A 23,335-nucleotide genomic window follows, 5' to 3' on the forward strand; every position below is an offset into this window, starting at 1 on the left:
AATAATAAATTATAGCTCTCTGTGGCGAAGGCGATCTTCACCATAACCTCATCCGTATAACTCCTTAGTTCCAATAAGATCTTCTTCATGTGAACATTGTCAACCTTGAAATATTTTATGCATTTCAAAGTAAGTTATACTGCCTATGTTTAAGAAACAGTTAGTAACTAAGCAAACAATATGACTGAACAGTAACATAATTCTGAGTAGGGAATGAATTGAAGGGAGCCTGAGGTAGGACGATTGAGAGTGAACTGATTTTGCCTTTTCACAAATTAACTACAAGACCTCGGTAGACTACATTGCCCTTGCAGTTATCCGATATATGTATTATGTACGTATTCTCATAAGAATGCTTTCTTCAATTTTGGTTTGGATTGGAGGAATATCCGACGAAGCGCGGCCATTATAAGACACGGATACGTTTTATGTCCAACTATGAAGAAATAAATTACGTTAGTTACGAGACAAAAGAGTAAAATTTTGGATTAACACTTAAGATAGTTTTAATTTAAAATAAAAAAAGATTAATATGCTAATAAGTTTCAAGTTGCCCCAATCGTTTGTTGTAATCGCTCAGTCTTTTGCAGTGACGCTTTTAAAGCCGGGCCCAGGGGAGCAAGAGGTTTTAGGTTTGTAGGGCACACATGGAAGGGAAGAATTCCCTCACAAGGCATAGGCCTATAGGTGAAGAGAGGCACAATTATCTTTTGGGTCCACAGCCATAGCGCATCACACGCAACCGAATCAGATCATTCTCGATATTATGAATCTAATAATATCTAGCTTTATCACAGATCATTAACGACCAAAAAATCTGATCTAGTAGAAATGTGTACGTATAATACAGATCCTTATTTAATTATATCATGTAAATTATTCACGATAGTTTAAAATTGAAAGTACTTTATGATCATGATTATGAATCTCCCTAAGATGGCATGGCCAAATGATGCGCGTCATAGAGGGCACACACGCGCCCCAAATATTGGGGAATATAGACCAATAATTGTTGTATGGTTGATGTATGGTGACGAATGGTGTATATTTTTTATTACTGTAGTGCGTACAATTATAACCATTTACAGAATTTATTTCCTATCTTTTATATTTTCACCAAACACTTTAATACTGAAAATTATTTTTCAACATTATTTTCAATATACTGACTGTAATTGTTTAGTATTTCAAACTTTATTTTTTGGAAATTCCACTGCACACACATACTCAATAAACCTGTCCAATGCCTACCTTTCATGAACACTAAAAACAGGCTGATGATATTCTACTAGCTAGAAGAGGATTGAGTTCAGCCCACTTGAATTCAATATGTAGAGTGAGTCATAACCTCCGTTAACTCCCTCATTTTTACCATTTTAATTTTTTGCCAGTCTTTTACTTTTCATCCCACATTATAAAACAGTAATAACAAACTAAAAGCTCTATTTACAACATGTGACCCAAACAAAATGTTTTCAATATGTTTTTAGAATAGAAATGTTTTTCCACAAGAAGTTGCAGTTGTAAACCTTGTTTACAGCCTTTTTTTAAGTTATACTGGAGTTCACATTTTGTTGGGAACTCTGACTAATAGGGTTCGGAACTGGCCTTAATCAGTGAACTCCACATTTATAGAAAATGGTCCGGTCTAAGGAACCAAAACTGTCAGCTTAATTTTTAATTTAAAGCCCAGTACACACGTGTTATTCGGCTCGTCAGAGCAGTTGGTTTGAGGAACTGAATTGGCTCCCACACAAACTATTCAATTTCGGGCTTGAGCTCACTAACTAAGTTTTTCAATGGTTTTGCATACAAAATGTTCACCATGGCTTGTTCACGTCATCATTAGTTGTTCTTCTTGGCATGATTGTGTGACGTGTTTGTGGGTCAGGCCGAAGTGTGGAGTGTCAGAGTGTGGCGTGTAGAGCAAGGTCGAGGAGTGCAGGGTGGTGGCTGGTGGGGGTCCGTGACTGCGGCGCTACCTTCTCTGTTCTACAGTCACAGTGCTATAGCTGTAGCTGGTCCAGTCTGTAGCTGTAGCTGTGTGTCTACAACAACATGTAGTTGTGTGCTGTGCCGTGGACTGTGTGTGCGCGTTATCACCACCTCACTTGGATACACACCCACCACCCAGGTCTCCTCTGCTTCATTATCTTACTTAGCAATAGTCGTCACATACAATACTGTACTACGATACCATGTTTGGCAACGATATCAGTACTGACACCACTAGACAATTCACGTTATTTAATTTCCTAAGGAAATTCAGTAGACCTATAGTACAACAAACTATAAATCTAAATTCATCTTGGAATAGCCTCCGAATCGTTAAAAAATCATATTTATTACTTAAAGTTAATTTTTCTTGTGATACTATCAATCAATCATTTTTTTTAAGTTCCGGTGAAAACAGGGTTTTAAACACGTATAACAATTTACAAAGGCCAAACAACGACGACCTCAAGTTCAGTGACTGGTGCTTTTGGACTTGAGGACTCGTAGTACGAATTTGCTGTTGTCATTAGGACACAAAATAAACCTTGCATTGAAATATATGTAGTTTGCTCAGTTCTTCGAATACAATTTGTTATTAAAGTACACTTGTAGCCGAGACCGATGTTATTTACATCGTTGTCTCGTGTTATCAAAATGTGAAATTATTAATGAATGCATTTAAATAAATGAGATAATTAAGTTAGGCCATTGCGAGAACCGAGAAACTCTATGGTTTTGCCTATTACTCTATCCTAAGGATTATGTCGATAACATCAACAGAGTGATGATATCATAAACGGTGACAACTATTAAGAATGGTAGGCTAAAGACACTAAAATAACAGTTCGTCACGGAATAGAGACATATTATGATAAATCTTGGGTTACATCCAACATTTGTACATTTACACTAAAGAACCACGGACAACAGACTGAATTACTATTCACATTTCGATTGCAATGTAAATTAAATATTTTATGCATTACATGTCCCTTTATATTTGGAAAAGTAATAAACATAATAAACTTTAAACAATGTTAAGAAAATACTACAAAGTACTCTTTACTACAAAGTAAAGAATAACATCAGACAGAATATTAAAATAAAAAAAATGAATGAATATACGTTAAAAAAATTAGTAATATCACCCATTGTCTCAAAACAGATTATTTCAAAGTCAGCTAAATTAATTTTAACGTGCACACATAAACCGGACTCAAGTTACATATGATTAAAAATTCGTCAAAAGAAGTTCAAGAGCAAAATGATTATTTGGGAACAATGATTAAATTATGGCAATTTCTTTGTACAAAAAACTGAAAATATACTTTTTAACTCTTTTAAATTAATTTAAATTTAAAGAAATTGAATCATGCTGCAACTTAACAAAACTCTAATCACGCTTTGTTGACATTGTAGGTCTAATTAGTGAATAAAATTACGTATTTTTAACATTAGTTTGCAAAAAAACTCCTATTCATCACTTCAAAAGGCTTTGTAAAAAACGAACAATGGAAAAAGGTACATTAGTCCTCACTCAATAAATAAAAGTAAAGTAAAATGTTGCGATACTTTCGGTGACTCGTTTTTAGTTTTGAAATTTCATCAATACCTTTATTTAATGATTATCGTATACTTTATGAACCACTATTAATCCAATGTCACGAAATTGAGGATTGTATTTGAAAATGTTGAATTAAAAGAAAAAAAAGTCCATTTTAGGACAATCAAGTAACGTAAAGCAAATATTTGTGTCCTGGTTTATATTCTTCTAGAAACATCCATACTAACATGGGTACTAAATACCTGCTATAAAATTGTCATTTTTATCAACTGAACTTGTTCTTGTTGTTCTTCGTTTATATAGAAATGTAAATTTACATTTGCTTAAAATAAAAAGAATTTAGAATTTTAACACCGCATTATCAATTTCAAATGTCGTAACATAGGCTCGATATGGTAAACATTTACTTCCATAATAAAAAGTGTACCAAGTCGTATTTGCTATGTCTCTTATACTCGTAAATTGTGCTATCAATTTCTTTAAATGATGTAATATCAAGTTACCTAATAAAACGAAATTTTCAAGGATACAGTGTTGGCTTCAATTTAATATATACAGGGTGGCTGGTCATCAGTGTTACAAAAATTTGTTGGTGTAAGTACAAAGTAAATGCAGTATGATGATGCATATCAAATGTTCCAAGTCTAAAAATTAGCTTCTTACAGAATTATTTTATGTTTTTCAAAAATAACTATGTTTTTAAAATTAATACAGCCATTTCTCAATTACCTGTAAATGGATTTGAGTAGATTATGTTATTTTCGTGTTCTACATTAAATTTTGAATAAGAATAATACAAAATGTCAGAGGATCAGTTGTAAAAACTCCATTGTAAATAGATTCAAAGATAAAAATTAAGATGTTTGATAAAAATTTAAAAAACATTGGTCAATTGCATTTGTTCACACCCTGTATACAAGAAAGTGTCGGAATATGTTAAAAACTGCGCCATTTTTTAAGCTATCCAACCATGTGCTACACCATTGAGCTTTATGTCTGCGTATGTACGCTTTAGTGGTTTGAAGACTACGAAGCATGGTGTCTTTAACATTTAAAACATAGAAAGCCGGCATGTATTAAGCAAAAGTTGTATTTTTGTTTCAGCTTGAACAGTAAAACAGTAAAAAAGTTCCCTGTTTTCTGGCAATCTAACCACTAAAACAAACAAAAAATATCTAAACCTCAATAGTGTAGCATGTGGTTGGAAAGCTTATAAAATGGAGCAGTTTTTAACATATTCCGACACTTTCTTGTATACAGGGTGTGAAAAATGCAATAGACCAATGTTTTTTTAAATTTTTATCAAACATCTTAATTTTTATCTTTGAGTCTATTTACAATGGAGTTTTACAACTGATCCTCTGTTATTTTGTATTATTCTTATTCAAAATTTAATGTAGAACACGAAAATGACATTATCTATTCAAATCCATATAAAGGTAATTGAGAAATCGCTGTATTAAGTTTAAAAGCATGATTATTTTTGAAAAACATAAAATAATTTATTGGGAAGCTAATTTTTAGACTTGGAACATTTGATATGCATCATCACACTTCATTTACTTTGTACTTACAACAACAAAATTTTTTAACACTGATGACCAGCCACCCTGTATATATTTGGTACTGTATATTTGTTTGGCAAGTATAGGGACGACAATATGAACTCTATAAGGCTATGTATTATTTGTAACAATCGTTTATCCATTATCAGCAATAAATATATAATATATTTATTATAGCAATAAACATATTAACAAGTGATTTATGTAGAATACATAGCGTAAATCAAATAACCGATGAACTATCTCCTTAGTACATAAGTCGCATGCAAAAAAATACTTTACTATCCACGACTTGGTATCAAACATTAGTAGCTAAGACTATACGATGGACTATGCAACTGATAACAACGTGGTGACTCGAGACTGATTTTATCACTCGGGCTATCAAACTGATAACACAATTTTCGTGGACGCATGACGACTCGACGATCCGCTTGTATCACTCAGGTTGTAGAACTGATATCACGACAGCGACATCGGGTTCGATAAAGCAACAACAATAGCAGGTATGTACGCGGGTGGTGACTCAGTGACCCACTTGTACCACGGAGCCAGGGGTCCATTTACATACCTCGTTAGTCAATTTGAGCCCGTATTGTCTTGCGTCGCCAAATTAAAGGTTATTGCCGCTTTAATAAGCAGTTTCGACACGGGTGTGGTGCTGGAGTCTGCCTGGCTCTGGAACCGCTCTTGTTACTGTTTAAATAAACGCTTGTTTGGAACAACAAACAATACCTCTCTGCATTTCAATAATGACCCATTCAATTCGGCTGCTCTTTTGTTACTTCACACATTGTCCGAGTCAAACAACATAATTTGTTTTTGAAGCATTTAAAAGTGTGGCCGTAACAAGTTAGATCTTTAGGCCTTAGAATTTACGAGTGGTAATTTTGTGTCCAATTGGTCGTTACGCCTGAACGACCATCGTTAGTGTTAACTGTTAAGAGTAGGCTACTCATAATGCAACTCTCAAATTAAATACACAAACACTTAGAATTTTTAGTTTACAAACCTCCACAATTTACATTACAGATGGATGATACAAATTGTAATATCGATGAAACGTGTAATTAAGTCACTATTAATGAAGTAAGTCACTCAGAAGCACGTGTGTTCGATGTGTAAACAACCCTCGTGTGCTACACACATCGTTGTGTCGCCAGCAAACAAGAATTTTCCTTGAAATCAGCCGCAAATTATCAATTTGTCACAGCGCGATGGCCGGAACAAACCCGTCTCATTGCACACCTTACATGGCCGTGAGTTAATTGAGCAAAATCCAATTACTCTAGTTTCCGCCGATTTGCGCGACTAACCACACAAGTTGCACAAGTCCCGCTCACTGACTGTTCCAACTTCCGCAGCTGGCGCGGTTATGACCATCCTTCGGAATACCATTAGCTGACATTAACTGGGACATAACTTACGGTACATGAGCAGCTATGAGGCTACGGCAGTGCAGCGGCTTACCTACCTGAAACAAGGTTACGTTGTTAGTACATCTCACAACACAACAAAGTCACGACTACGACTACAAAATGTAGAGCCCGGGAACAACAATAATACCACTCAAGAGTGGTAAAATAGATTGACGAATGTAATGATACCTTTAGTAACTAAAATAAGTGAATTGGTTTCAATTGGGTTGGTAATGACGTCATCAGTATCAGTATTGCCAGGGCAGTGTAAATTCCAAGTTTGAACAAAATGATAAACAACACATCAAGGTCAATTGTCAACTCGTGGGCTTTCCTATACTGAATCACTACAAGTTATGCAAGTCCAGATACAGGAGTGTACTAGTAGACTAGTGCGTAGCACCTTCACAATAATTTGTCAATATATATTCAAAGCAAATGCGTAAAATAAAAAACATCTAACAATAGGGTGATACAAAAATTTTCGAACTAGCGTCAAAGTACACACGGAATATTTTATGCATAAAAATATGGCAAAAGAACACTTAGAAGCTCGGTTAAATAGTTACAACTGCACGAAACCGACGAAACTTAACAACGTCCAAATGGTTGTCTCGTCCATAATACGCTATTATAAATAGGCCACCGAGATTGAATATATTAAAAAAGTGTATTATACGTGTTATGCTCCTCAACTAACGTGTGCAGCGTATAATCGTGTGGCATAGGTGTGGAAAAATATTGAATACAATGACAGCGAATTGGACAGAACACGGCTGAGAGTCCCAAACACACACGCCTTCAGTCCGCCAGGCCGTTCAGGTCTCTGGCGGCGTGGGATTAAAACAATAAATTACACAGATGTATGAATACAAATGTTTTATTTTAACACCATTAGCGACTGATTTGCGTGAATATTAACCAGCGTACTCGGTCTACTCTTTTTTTATTCGCATTTATAATTGGAAAGTTTTTACGCAATGCTCTAAGGTGTTACAAAATGGCGTTTGTATGTTCAACTTGTTTTCTTAGTTCTAAACAGTTACCTGGCTAGTATTTAAGATCCTTGTTGTCGAAACCTGTACTCAAATGTATACGCGTTGATCGCAAATCAGTCTAACACGGTGTGGCATGCGGAACATTATTTGGTCGTTTACTTATTGTCGCCAGAGGTGACCCCTGTCAAGGTGAGAGAGCAGGAAGTGGCCAGGCCATGTCCAAGTCTGCGCTACAGAGCTACACACACCACCTCTGCTCTACTTTGTGGTGTAGTTGTGACGTAACCTCACAATCAGATCACTATCACTATCACCGCTATAGCGGGCGGTGTAGTGTTATTATCAGGTGTTTCTAGTGATCTGGACCAACCAATCACCCTCTAGACACAGAGCGATATTGAATCACAACCAGGTTATATGTCAATTGTATTTTGCAAATTGTTAATCGGTATATCTAGATAGTATAACATAAACCATACAACGATATCTAACAATATATTGACATTTTAAAACGACAAATTCCCGGCAAACCAGGACACAATTCTCATTGTGAAATACAATTTATATTCAAGACAACTACCCACGAACCACTGGTCAGTGCCAACTGGCAAGTTTGAGTACTGTATTACTAATGCCAGGAATCACCAGGGCTACAAATAACAAGTTTATTTGACCGATTACAGCGACCCAAAGCCGAATATGAACACAATGTTCTGTCAGACGTCGCTGACGAGCAACCAGCACAATAATGTCCTAGTAGGCGGCTATCATCACATTATTGTTGATTGCAGGGAATGTCTCTGTAACGCCAGACTGCTAGATAAGGTTCGATACTGAAGACAGTCGACAACCTTGGTGTAGCAGATGGGTTACACTTCCACACTCAGTAACTATCCTTAGACTTGGAATAATCACCAAACTATTCGGAACAAATCACTATTATTTATGCAAAGCGCATGTTGTTAATTGGTAACAAGAGGTCCATTCGTCGTTTAGTATTTGAATGCCATCCAGTACCGGTACTAATGACAAGTCATTCAAAACTAAATATTCGAATGTTTGAGCACCAAAAACACAGCAGCATTCAGCAATGTTAAAGTACAATTTTAAAAACACATATATAACCACACATGTTCAACTCAACTCAAGATTGTATTTGAATCAAACGCGGTCCCCTGGCGAACTGGATTTCCAAATACGTAAATGAACGAAGACAAGAATGAGTGATGAGGTGCGACTTCCGCGGTGAGGTGTGAATAATTCAAGGCCCGTGGGTTGAGTGGCCGTGATAGCGACGTGCTGCTTGCGTCACAGTCACTAGTGTTGGGCAACGGCACACGACACACTACACGCCGCACGTCGCACGCGTAGCGATACAATACAACAACAATACATAGATAGATAGATAGATTAGCGCCGCAGGATCAAATATACACCCATCAAGTTTAAAACTGTAGTATGCATGACGAATGGACCAGAGGCAGTTGATGTTTATGCCCAGTGTCTGCATGGTCGGCTGAGGACCGATGGCCTGTCCCGTTCCACCAGACTAATCGGTGATGGAGGGAAAGTAAACTGTACCAACTCGGCTGCAACTTTTTCTCTTTTGTAATTTAAATTCCCGCCGCAAAGAGATGCTTATTATCGTTCTTTAAATACTTTGTGATCGGCGCCGCAAACTGCTACTTGGATGGTTGTCAGACATCATTAGAAAACTGGAAGGATGTCCCAACTAACATGGATTTATAACAATGCATTTTCATACAGATGCGGTGAAATTAAATCGCGAATAATAGTGTTTGGATATCTACTATATGAATCACTGAATTATGACCCCACCACAACTCATTGCCTAAAGTGAGGCAAAGGTGAATGAAGGATGAGGGTAATATTGACATAAGAGCTTTGAAGCTATTTTCACGCAATTGATTCATTATCTATTATGATCAGAGATGTTAGTGATGGGTAAAAAAAGTAATGATTTAGTAAGTAGTGGAAGCGTGTTAGTGAAGTCCATGGCTGACAGACAGGGCGGGGGATGATAATATAAGATTAGTCACCACCGTTGGATTACGACCAGTTGTGACTTGGTGACAACAATACAGTTTCGAGTCTTGTGCATGCGAATTAAAATGTCTAACGAGTTTGCGGCCACTTAAGAGGGGATCAGAACATACAAAATGTATCTCAAGATTAGATGATTACTATTACAACCAATTGACATACCTTACATGCCTAATCCTCAATCATTGTAAACGCCGTCTGTTTACAAATTGCATACATATATTGTAAAATGGTGTAATCGGTTGGGAAATAATAAATAAATTGAGATATGGACGAGACTGATGGTATTTTAAGCCCAAAAAGAATGTAGAATGGAATAATGTGCCTTGAGCAGTTTTTAAAACTGTGTTTTCATGCAGGAAAATTTTAAGCCCTGTGATTAAGGGCAACTGAGTCCAGTTCCGAACCATCAAAAAGACATTGAATTTTCTTAAACAAACTGGCGACGATCTTTCAATTACTAGGCAAAAACCTACAACAAATCTAAATTTTTGTTAAACATGTTGAAATATGGAGGGAGGGCAAGTATTGTACAAAAACAGCATGAAATCCTGAGGGGAACTGGCGAATGATGACAGTTCGGACATGATCCATGGATGACGGACGGGGCGGGGGATGATGATATAACCAGATTGGTCACCAGCGCTGGATTACGACAAAGAGTGTCGTGGTGACAACAAAACAGTTTCGATCCACTTGGTCAATCGGGACCGGGCGCGGTCGCTGACAGACGTTGGTGTCAAATCACCCCTAATCTGGCAAACACTCTACAACACAATGAGGTCACGGGGAACTGCATCGAGAATCACGTTTACTTATGACAATAGACTTCTTTCTTCTGGTTGTGGTTAGTTTTGTTAAGTGACCACAATATAAACAAAACAACTTTCTATTACAATCCGGGCCAAAGTGTTACGTACACGAACAGCATTCACAGATATTGTAAAATGTGAACGGTATTTTTTCCCAATGCAACAGAAACAAATTAAAAAAACACATGGACCAAACACTTGAATTTACAACAAAACGCCTAAGGTTAATAAGAATAGTTACCCCATTATTATTTTTGAAAATATGCATTTAGTAAATATGCAAAGAAAGTTTGTATAAATGAGTCGAAACGTAACCTTACGAATTTCAGTGGACACTTAGGAATTTGACGAAAGCTAAAAAGCCCGTCCTATACAAATACTAGTACAGTAAAACCAATACCAGGAGAACTACTCTCTCTTTGTAGAGAGTGGAAGAAGAGTCAAACGAACATTTGTTAAAATATAAAGTTGGCCTATTGTAGGGATAAATTATTGTTAGTCGATGTTATTCAACAACAACTAATCTAGGAAATGTTACCGAGGCTGAGTTAAGGGGTTCGGTAGTTACTCAGGTGGTGTATGGGGATGGAAGCTGGGCCAAAGACTGCGTTGTCGGGCGTCGAGCAGGAAATTTTGCGGAGATTGATTTGGAGGTTTGGTAGTTAAACTCATGCGGTGTATGGGGTTGGAGGCTGAGCCAAAGACGGTTTTCTATGCCTCGGTCGTCGCGATTAAAATTTTCCAGAGGTTGAGTTGGAGGGTTTTGTAAACTCATGCGGTGTATGGGGTTGGAGGCTGAGCCAAAGACGGTGTTCTATGCCTCAGTCGTCGCGATTAAAATTTTCCAGAGGTTGAGTTGGAGGGTTTTGTAAACTCATGCGGTGTATGGGGTTGGAGGCTGAGCCAAAGACGGTGTTCTATGCCTCGGTCGTCGCGAAGGAAATTTTGCAGAGGTTGAGTTGGAGGGTTTGGTAAACTCATGCGGTGTATGGGGTTGGAGGCAGAACCATAGACGGCGTTCTTGGCCGACGCTCAGGAAATGTCACCGAGGTTGAGTTGGAGGGTTTGTTGATCGGACACAGGTTGTGTATGGGGTTGGAAGCACAACCATAGACGGCGTTCTTGGCCGACGCTCAGGAAATGTCACCGAGGTTGAGTTGGAGGGTTTGTTGATCGGACACAGGTGGTGTATGGGGTTGGAGGCAGAACCATAGACGGCGTTGTCGGTCGTCGCTCAGGAAATGTCACCGAGGTTGAGTTGGAGGGTTTGTTGATCGGACACAGGTTGTGTATGGGGTTGGAGGCAGAACCATAGACGGCGTTCTTGGCCGACGCTCAGGAAATGTCACCGAGGTTGAGTTGGAGGGTTTGTTGATCGGACACAGGTGGTGTATGGGGTTGGAGGCAGAACCATAGACGGCGTTCTTGGCCGACGCTCAGGAAATGTCACCGAGGTTGAGTTGGAGGGTTTGTTGATCGGACACAGGTGGTGTATGGGGTTGGAGGCAGAACCATAGACGGCGTTCTTGGCCGACGCTCAGGAAATGTCACCGAGGTTGAGTTGGAGGGTTTGTTGATCGGACACAGGTGGTGTATGGGGTTGGAGGCAGAACCATAGACGGCGTTGTCGGTCGTCGCTCAGGAAATGTCACCGAGGTTGAGTTGGAGGGTTTGTTGATCGGACACAGGTTGTGTATGGGGTTGGAGGCAGAACCATAGACGGCGTTGTCGGTCGTCGCTCAGGAAATGTCACCGAGGTTGAGTTGGAGGGTTTGTTGATCGGACACAGGTGGTGTATGGGGTTGGAGGCAGAACCATAGACGGCGTTCTTGGCCGACGCTCAGGAAATGTCACCGAGGTTGAGTTGGAGGGTTTGTTGATCGGACACAGGTGGTGTATGGGGTTGGAGGCAGAACCATAGACGGCGTTCTTGGCCGACGCTCAGGAAATGTCACCGAGGTTGAGTTGGAGGGTTTGTTGATCGGACACAGGTTGTGTATGGGGTTGGAGGCAGAACCATAGACGGCGTTGTCGGTCGTCGCTCAGGAAATGTCACCGAGGTTGAGTTGGAGGGTTTGTTGATCGGACACAGGTGGTGTATGGGGTTGGAGGCAGAACCATAGACGGCGTTCTTGGCCGACGCTCAGGAAATGTCACCGAGGTTGAGTTGGAGGGTTTGTTGATCGGACACAGGTGGTGTATGGGGTTGGAGGCAGAACCATAGACGGCGTTGTCGGTCGTCGCACAGGAAATGTCACCGAGGTTGAGTTAATTAGACCGGTCGTGACTGTACTGTAGACTCTCTCTCTGTGTCTCTCTCGCCCTCTCCCCACCTTTTCTAGCGTGCGCCGCTCTACACTCTATCACTTAGGTAAAGTGTCGCCGCGGGTTTTCGGACCGCCACTAATACAAGAAGGCGACGAGGAAATGGCTCTACATTCGTAGCAACATTTTGCCTTAATATACGGGTTGAGAAACAATACACAGCAAAGGAAACTGATGCAACCCGGGCGAGTTCATAAAACAATGTAGAATAACGCTATTGAGACGTACAGTTTTGTACCAAGGTACATACTACCACTCAATGTACAAAGTGACACATTGAAGCCCATAGGCCTACCTTACGTCACAACCCCTAATCCCGCAATTAACGTCGGCGCTGTCCAATCAATCAATCAACAATGCGGCTCGAGGCTAAACGCTCCAAATCGGATTGAGATAAACGCTAACGGAGCGCAGCAATAACTCAGACTGGCGGGCATTAAGCAGAATGGAGGTTGCGTAAGGTTTATGATTGATGCAAGTGGGCCGATCAGACAATGCGGCGGTGAGTCGAGTAGTGTAGAGCGGCCGTGTACGGGGACCACGAGCCACGAGACACAGACAACGCTAATGTCATGAGCTAACGACGGCTAACACGCCACTAGCAATACTGAACAAAACACCGACCACTCACACCAACCGTAGTCAACATAGAACACGCCAAGTTACATACATTTATCAGGTGTTTGTTGATCTTACGCTCGATTGCTGTAAATAGCAATCGATGATTGCTGCTACTTGCTGATAAGGGGGCTCAACTCGGTGACTTTTCACCCAAAGACGGTATCAGTGAATGGCGAGTGTGAATGAAGTGAGATGACTCGTGAGGTTTTGTTACTGACAAGGACTAGCTGTTTCTAAAATCATGACCATTTATTTAAAGTCCAATTAACAAGAATAGCTGAATCTAGTATCGAACCGTCGAAAGTTGCTGACTTTTCTCAGGATCTAACCGGCAATCTGTTGATTACTAAACGAGTACTATTAGCCGTCTTCCCAGCTATGATGGCAACATAAATTTAGCCTGTTCTTGGGATGTAAAACCTATTCATCTAATTTCGGCCCACCCACAATCTACGGAAAACCTCGACGAAACCTTCCGAGCAAACAGTAAATGGAAGGAAATGCTATTAAAAAATCTGTTTTAAAATTGCACATAAACTATGTCCCTTGTATGAACCGCACTCGTTACTGTATCGGGCGGTGAGGTGTAGTCAGTGCAGCATGGGGAGCATGATAGGTCAGGGCCGGAGCAAGGACGGCGACATAGTGAGGCGGGGCGTGGTCCCAAAGTTCCGTACTGTAGGCTACATTACACTACGACACGCAAATACGAACGACAAAAACTATAGTAGATAATATCACGTAAATTAACGCAATGAATCATTAAGCCCCGCGCGCACTGCGCCGTCACGGCCGTCACGGACGTCACGGCCGGCCTTTTCCAAAAGTCGTTCCCATGTAATGTAATGGAGGTGCGCGCACTAGGACGGCACGGCCGTCACGGACGCCACCGCCGCCACCGACGTCTGTCAGAAAGTTCGGAGGAGTGAATCTCAGGACAATTCCGCGGCGTCCGTGACGTCCGTGCTGTCCCAGTGCGTGCACCCCACGGCACGGACGTAATTTGTATACGTAAATTTGTATCATGTCTAGAAAGACTCTCCTCTAGGTATCGAACTAGACATTCGAACTTTTCATGGGTCATGCTAAAGTACTGGAAAAATTTGTCATCGTCCTCTACAAGATTGGGGAATAATGGGTGAAATTCACCAAAACCTAGTCGTTTTATATTTATATTATGTATCCAAAATCTCGCTTTCCTCAACCTCTTCTCCTAAAATTAATCCAACTACCACCACGTATTCGTCGATATCCATAGCTCCCACACTCTCACTGCTCACAGCAAAACAACTCAATTGAAAAATACATCAGTCCAAAATGCTGTGACGGCCGTGACGGCCGGCCGTGCCGTCGCAGTGCGCGCACCCCCCCCTGAAAAAGGCGGTGACGGCGATGACGGCCGTGACGGCCGTGACGGCGCAGTGCGCGCGTACCTCTGACTTCTTCACAACACAAAACTTTTCTAGGGGCATGTTCTCCTCTTTCTACTGATCCCTCGACCTGATTATGTTGTGGTCGAACACCGTGCCATGTTTCCTGCCTCCACTAGCACTGCTTGCACAAACCCACCGTCATCAGATAACCAGCAATATACATATGAATAACTCCACAGCTTCCCGCCACGGCGACGACGCTGGCTGCTCAATGCTCACACCGTCACACCTCGGTCTACGTGTCCACAGTCATTACGATCGCTAGATTCCACCGAAAGTAAAAGTAAATTGATGAAACGACGATGTAACTTGGTCCTCAAATGCCACCCACATAACACGACCAAGACCGGCTACAGTGTGGATTACGATACAATGTTGATATAGAGACAGTTGTGTTGTGTGACATTTATAAATCTCTATACAGTACTTGCTTGACTGAAACCATACCAAATAGTATTTGTTTTGATTCGCAGCAACATTTTAGTCAGCTACGTTGCTTATTATTTTACCCTGAAAAATTGTAATCGTCGATGTCAATATAGTAACCAATAAAGAAATAGTATTTTATGGAACGATCGCGTAAAAGTAGAAAATAAAAGCTTCTACGAGTGTCGTTAAGACTATTTTACGCGAGTTGCGTACACAACTTTACCTGCGGTTTTTAATTACTAAAAATCACTACTCAAAACTTCTAAGAGAGGATATGTTTTCGTTTATAGCCTCTCATTGACGCAACCACTCACTGCACCAATCACTAAATTGCTGCACCAATCGTTAACAATTAAATTGGTAAACAGATGATTAGTTGAAGTTTGAAGCATTACAATTTACTTCTTCTCTCTTAATCCTTGAACCTAATTGGTCCGTTACCCGTGTTGTTAAGTGAAAACTGTCAATTCTAAGACCTGAACTGAAAGGCTACTTTAAAAATGGTCGTAGGTAAAAAATAATAAAAATTACCATTATTAACCATATTATATACATACGAGATACAGTGTTTTAACACGCATCGGTGCTAATAATAAAATGCACTTAGTTGCTTAGGGTATTTAAACCCACATCTGAAGTTTTAATTAAGAAATTGTATTACACTACGTAGTAATTAAGTTTTGTTTCCAAAACTAATCCATACAGCAAATCAAAACAGCAGAATTATTCCATTTCGTGTTCTCTCCCTGTTGCGGCGGGGCGCGGTAGGGCCTATATTATGTGCTCGTTGGGTAGGGCATGGCAGGGGGCAAGACGGGACCGTGACCTAGGCGATCACAACCAGGCACAAGGTCGACTCATCTCACCTCTGCCTGCATAATAATTACGTATCGTGACTCATCTCCCACAGCCATTCACTGCCACTTTCTACTGTGCTATCTGGCATGACACAATCATCGGTAGTACTATATTTCGATTTTATGAATGGCACTATACTGCCTAATGTTTCTGCTTTAAAATTTGTTTAGCAACAATTTCATTTTATATTTATTTATGCAGGCACAATTATATTTTCTTACGTCATTTATTATTTATAACTAATAGTCATTTGATTAATATTGGAAAAGGTGCAACAAATTCTCATATTCAAAATATTTACAGGAAATAATAGGGGATGTACAGTAGGGTACATTTTATTCATTATTTTACAATAAAAAACATACTAAACCAATAGCTCCAATAATAAATCCGAGCTTGTAAACATCAAGCATGAAATGTTGTTGGATAGTAATATGAGACACATAAGAATTAAATTTTGTTTTGTTTATGGTAATGGTAATACGTTATTTTCGCCACACAACTGGACTGTTTTTATTGACTTTCCAAGCAATCATTTAGTCCGGAAAACAGCCGTTTACCACCTGCTTGATCAAAAGGGATTTCATTACGTGGTAATGAATTTTTCATCACTCTGTATTCAAAAGTAGCCCATTTCCATACAGCTGAGATCTTTGAATATTTCCATACGCCAAATAGTGATCAGCTGACTTTTCTTGACATAAACATTTCTTTCGTTAAATAAACATTACTTTCGCTACACAAACAATACTTATCATTGTGGGCCTAGCAAAATGTAAACATCAAATCATATTATGTACTTAGTTTTTGAACATAAATGTATTTTTTTAATAGCGTCAAAATTCTTCACCTCACAAACCAAATTTATTAAGCAGAGTAAAAAATACAAAAATACACACTATTGTTCACATGTAGGGGTTACTGAACTTACAAATCGTGTTAATACACAATTTTCTTTGCTCATAAATTTTAATATTTAAAATATACTTAATTATAAAGATGTAGGCCCTAATCACAAAAAAGTTTGGAATACGTAGTCTAATATTCCAATGTCAGTAAGTGGTTACAAACGAAAACATACCCTCTCGGAGATGTTATGAGTAGTGATTTCTAGTCCTTAAATCGGTGGGAACGTATCACCGAACCGATTTTGACAGTTTTTCTATGGTTAGGTTACTTTAGGGTTGTAATGGTGAAAAATATTGTATGTCACTCGTCCAGAATTTGTTTACCGGACTCGTATGGTAAACCCACGCGAGACGACCACACTTGGTAAACACCTACTGTATTTTCCTGACTAGTAATGTAATATACTATTACAACGACACCAACACATCATGGTGTGTTGTTAACTGCTATCACATAGAAGGAAAAAAGTAGTACCAGTACTTTACTTGTCTGTGGTGCCATTTCATTTTCAATCTAAAGTAAATAGAATTCCCAATGAGAATGTTATTTAGTAAGTATGTAGATGTATTGTATGTTATGGTTGTTGTGGTATGTTGTGGCTCGTAACAGTGGCGCAACTAACTAGCCAACATCAATTACTGTGTAGAAAGTGAACTGGAGAGCGAGTGAGTGCACAGGCTAGATAACTCAGTAGGGTAATGACCCTTGAAACTACAAAACTGGACTGACCTACAATAATAACATAAAAACACCATATTACAACCAGAGAGATGACAACTCGAGCCTGACAAACACATCATGACTTGATTTCTGGCACGGTATTTCTTTACATTAATCATGGGTATTTTCAGATGGGTCGGACAAGCCTAGTTTTGTTCCTGTTGGTCTTCGCGGTCCTTGCTGCTGCTAAGGAGTATGTCCTGGAAGACTTGATAGCTGAGGAGAGCAATACAGACAATAGACGGGTCATCCACAATGTTGGTGAGTTTAGTATGTAACAAATGAGTCGTCAACAATGTTGATATGTTTATAATCAAATAATGTAACATAATGATTTGAGAATGGTATTCTACAGATTTTCAATGCAGAGCAAATAAATAACGACTATTTTGGGTATCTTCAATGGCTTTAAATTATTCTGTTAACAGAGGATTTTAAATATTGAATTTTATAAATTTTAATATTCAATATTGATACTTTTAATCTAAACAAAGTTCTTTACCAGTTCATATTTAAAATATGATATGCTCTTATAACAAATGTTATGTGTTTAGATTTTTTTATTTAACTTGAATTGTTCAATACTCCAATTTATACTTTAATGAGAATACTGTAACAAGTAGTATACTATTTACAGTCAACATATAACATATGACTTCAAATTTTAGGGGATGACGAAGACCATACAAGAGGTAAGAAAGTGGTGCGGCAAAGCAGGGTCGAAGATACAATAAGAACTGTTCAGGAACCTATCACTGGACCCGGCTTCAAACAAGAACCTAACCAGAGTGAAGCTGTCAAGGACAAGGGTGGAGGGAAGAAGGAAGAAACACAAGATGATGAGGATAAGAAAACCCTCTCTCAACAAGTGGCTGATGGAAAATATGGCCTAATACAAACAGAACTCTTCAGTAAGAGGCCGGAGAGACCAGGAATCATCAGCTATGAGGTCAACCCCGAGGTTCCAAAAGATAATGTTAATAATCTTGGAGGCTTAAGACAAGAAGAGATTTGGCTTGCAGAAAACCATTTACTTGTTTTAGCTGGAGGCAACTTTAAGGATAAAAGTCTTGATCAATCTATTTGGCCTCCAATTGACAATTACATTGCACCACCTAGACCGGTGAAAATTCCAGCAAACCCTAAAGTACCTCCACCATTTCCAGTTCAACTCAAACCAGGTGGTCCCGTGGAGTTCATCAAGAATGAAAACGGAACAGGAGGTCCACCACCATTCTTCCCGTTTCCACCACCAAACAATTCTTTTCCTTATCCACCACAGATCAACGGTCCGGGAAACTTCACACTGGGGAACGGCCCATATCTTCCTCCCCCGTTCCCCTTCTTTCCATCTCCAAACGGATCCTTGCCATTCCCACCACCAGGATTCCTACCCCCCATCCCACCAGGAGCAGCATTCCTACCTCCACCAGGAAACCTTACAGAAACATTCGACGAAGACGACCCATCTCTTTACTATCCTCCACCTTACAGCTTCTACTATCCAAAAGACAACAGTTCCTCAGTGCCACCAGGACCTTTAGTTCCCGGTATCGTCCTGCCTCCGCCGCCGGACTTCTTCGCACCATTCAAAAACACAACAGCATCTAAACCTAGAAGACCAACAACCAGGCCGTCCAAGAAACCTACAACACGAAAGCCTACAAAACATAAAAATGTACAAATCATAACTAGCACTGAAGATTCGTATGGTGGAGTTAAGATAAGGCCGAGTATAGGAAATATCAATATTGTTACAACACCACCTCCTCATTTGGTATACACTACCCATACTCCACCTGTGACTACCCAAGTATATACACGAAGACCAACAGTTCACACTACAACAGATAATTCACTGAATGAAGTAACGCCTCCAACAATAGTACATGCACTTCCTCCCAATGCAGTTGTCAAAGGATGGGTACCAATTCCTGCACCTCATCCCTACTATATCACAGGGGCGAGAAAACCATTCAGAAAAGTTACTACCACATTGCCACCTGATTACAATTCAGTCACACCCCCAGAAAACCAAGTCTATGGTTTCAAACCATCAGATTACGATTTGTCGATAACCAATTGGATTTACCCCAACAAAACCAAGACCTATACCCAAGATCAACAATTTTACAAGGTTAATACTGAGTCTCCTAAACACGACTTTTACTATGATGATATTTACTCAGAAAAGGGGCAATTCTATTCATCAACTGAGTCGCCACTGCAATATGATGACCAAACTAGACTGAAGTCATTATTTTACCCAACAAATGCTCCGCCAGCTAGTACTATTTCGCCAGCTCATTTGTACAGGTCACATTTAGACAGTAGAGGAAAAGCTTTGAAGACGTATTACTTCTATGAGGAGCCCCACATCTCACAGGGTAAGCTGACAGATACAGACAGTTTACCACCTTACCCTCCAGCTTTACCTCAACCAAAGTTTAGACAATCTAATGCTCACACAATAACAGAGGAGTCATATGAAAACTCGGCAGCTAAACCATCACTTCAAGGTCAATTCAAACCATCTCCTTTAGACTATTTTTACCCTCAAGAAGAATATATCAATGTTCCGAGAGTTAATACACCATCTCCTGTTCATTATTACTATCCAGAGAGGTCAAAAGGCTACAGTGGTTATTCATATTCTGGTATTGCAGGAACAACTGCTAGACCCGAGACATCAACTAAGCCCCCTGTATATGAATATAGTTTTGCAATTCCGGGTTATGGTTCTGCTGTGCCAGGAAAAGTAGGAAATGGACAAGAAGAGCAGTATGCTTATCAGACAACACCCAGACCTTATCAGGAACCTCTGTTTACTACTGCTGCACCTACTACAACTCCTGCGTCAGTTTACAACACCAACAATCAATACTACACCACAAAGAGACCTCACACTACGCCGAGACCAACTGTTCAAACTGACAACCCATACTACGCATTTTTCACACATCAAGATTCAGACTTAATTGACGATATAACAAAGAAATATTTTACAACTTTTGGACAAAAACTTAATAAGGGAGAAGCAGTGACATCACCTCTTCCACCAATTGACGATGTGTCCAGCAAAGATGTATTCCCGCACACCTCTCCTAGGCCACAATATTATGAGACGGACAAACCAAGGACTAAGTACATCCAAAACTCTGGTTCGATACCAGGGAATATCTACTACTCAACAGCGGCTCCACCTATTCAAAGCTATCCTCAAAGAGTACCTTACCCTACACCGATCTACAGCCAGTTCTACGATCAGCGGCCATATTCATCTTTAATTTCTACACAAAAGCCAATACCCTTAGGATCAGATGTATTGGTGAACTACAAAGAACCTCTTCCACCTATCAATCCTGACGCAGAATTCATAGACCCTTCAACTCCTGGGCTGGCTAAGCCGGATCAATCGTTTATCTCGTACCGGCTCCCTGGCAACGGCGGTGGACATTTCTTCTTCTTGACTCCTCAAGTGGCTCAGCAGAGTCAGCAGTACTCGGACTATGTGTTCAGTGCGGACCGAGATCAGAGTGCCCCTTATTACAAGCGCAACGCACGCAGACCACAGACTCAGCGCAGAAGACCTTCACCTCCCAACACAAGGACTAAGTGAGACTGAAGATGCATTAAGACTTTAACTAATGGAAACATTTTATCCTTGAGATGATCTATTTATTGGGGGCAAAAATCACTAGTTGGTAAAAATTGTGACTATTTTAACTGATGATTTTTAAAAGGAGGTAAACTTGTTTATTGAATTAAAAGTAAAGTGTGATCAAAGCTTGGATAAAATGTTTAGTTTTTTAAATCAATTTCACATTAACAGAGAGGCCAACTTGACAGCCGTTCTTGTGCTGTTGTGCTAATGTGCACATAAAACTGTGATATAATTGTTAAGTTGATTTTGGTGCAATTAAAGTGTAACAACAGACAAACAAATTGAGACTGAGTGTTGAGACAACAGTTCAAGTGTGTGTGTGTGTTGGAATAGAACAACTCAATGTATATTTTTAGTAGAATATAGTTCCTAAAATGAGCATACTGAGTCCAAGACATATCTGCCATTTCAGGAAACTAGAACAATCAAATATATTTATCCTGAAGTTAAAAAAAAAAATATTTTAAACATCTTTTTAAGTTAATATTAACTGAAAAGAAAACTATGGACAAGTATAATTTAATGTTTTTTAACAGAGTTTAAAGGCTCAGAAAAATCAATTAACTAAAATTATATACTGTGTGATTTATTTTTATATACATTTTACGTTTACAACTTTTCCAAGAAGGGTAAACCATTATTATTTATGTGTGAGAAGAACTTAAGTTATTTTATAAAAATGAGTTTCAGGTTTATAATAAATCGTCACTTTTAGTACCTACTGAATAAAATTAATAGGGAGGTAAATTTCATCATCTTTTAGAATATTAAAATTGATAGAACAAGTTTTAGAGCTTTGTATATGTCCAGTCTTTAATGTTTGAAATAAATTAAGCATATAATTTATATTCCTCAGTTTACAATGCTTGCTGATTCAGTCAAGTTTTTTGTATGTTGTATTTAGAAACTAATTTTTAATTTGACAATTATGTAACTTTGAAGTAATTATGTAATTTATGAAGTAACTTCATGAAGAAGTCATTTTGTACAGTGTAAATAAATAGCAATGTAATAAACTTATAAAGTATTGTCGCTAGTATTTTCTTTTTTTACCTTTACACAAAATAAATACTGGACGAATTGCATGAACTGCATGAGCCAAAGCAAATAGGCTTAACAGATTAAACGTTTAGTTCATTTAGTGGAGTAAATATTACGACCAATAACAATTAAAAAAAACTAAACAGTTTCATTGAAGGTAATAAAAAAATAATATACAAAAAACACAGAGATTTAAAGAGTAACAATCAAAGAGTATTATGAAGATATGTAAATAACTAGTTGTTGAGGGTGAGGGCCAATTTCCTCACACAGACCTCTGAGTAATTCCCAGCCAACAATGTTCTTTCATCAGGCGTCACAATACTCTGGGAACCATACCAAGTGACTTCTCATTAGACACTTGCGACATCTCATCTGCATCTCATCATGTGGAATGTAATTGTACAGTGAGACAGTGGTCTGTCCACCAGATCTCTGTATCATCAACAAGATGGTAAGATGACTTGCCTGTGCTTCACAATTGGGTATAAACACACGATTAATTTAAAAAGTCCTTTAAAGCCGCAATAGAAAACAACTGCCATCATTACCAATGATTGTAGAACACTGTGTATTTTCTTACATGGCCTGCCATAGAACTAATTTATACTATTACTTTGTTTCAACAAATGTTTATTAGTTGGCAAGGTATAAATGCTAAAAGAGTACCTATATTATTTAATTGGATAATTTTGATCCAATACACTATTAAGCTTCTGTTTGTAACTATTTTTATTACTGAGTAACATAATAATACTTTTTTATTTGTGTTCATTTTTATGAATGAACATTAAAAAATACAAACATACAAACAAACTATTGGATGGTTCTGAGCTGAATATTTTCCATTGGATTATAAATGTACGCTAGAATTTTGTAATATGAGTTATCTACTTCTGTTAATATACATCACAGTTTA

The 23,335-nt window shown here is 38.9% G+C and overlaps 2 protein-coding genes across 2 annotated transcripts in view; one reads left to right on the plus strand and one right to left on the minus strand.

The window, feature by feature from the left end:
• LOC128986293 (N-alpha-acetyltransferase 15, NatA auxiliary subunit-like) overlaps positions 1 to 23,335 on the minus strand; it is a 125,579-nt gene that overhangs the window by 66,605 nt on the left and 35,639 nt on the right. The window lies entirely within an intron of this gene.
• Positions 1,999 to 22,398, plus strand: LOC128986292 (uncharacterized). Its single transcript, XM_054406582.1, has 3 exons — positions 1,999 to 2,134; positions 17,843 to 17,972; positions 18,380 to 22,398. Exons 2-3 carry the CDS (start codon positions 17,843 to 17,845, stop codon positions 21,328 to 21,330), a joined length of 3,081 nt encoding a protein of 1,026 aa, XP_054262557.1. The 5' UTR covers positions 1,999 to 2,134; the 3' UTR covers positions 21,331 to 22,398.

This window comes from Macrosteles quadrilineatus, unplaced genomic scaffold, assembly GCF_028750875.1.
Source record: "Macrosteles quadrilineatus isolate MER2022 unplaced genomic scaffold, UCM_ALF_1.0 Scaffold_2__2_contigs__length_208266976, whole genome shotgun sequence".
Classification (NCBI taxonomy): domain Eukaryota; kingdom Metazoa; phylum Arthropoda; class Insecta; order Hemiptera; family Cicadellidae; genus Macrosteles; species Macrosteles quadrilineatus.

Bases quoted from the DNA above. Each gene is read 5' to 3' on its own strand.
- LOC128986292 (XM_054406582.1), top strand. From the start codon at position 17,843: ATGGGTCGGACAAGCCTAGTTTTGTTCCTGTTGGTCTTCGCGGTCCTT. The intron at 17,973-18,379 runs GTGAGTTTAGTA...TTCAAATTTTAG, and splicing joins ACGGGTCATCCACAATGTTG to GGGATGACGAAGACCATACA.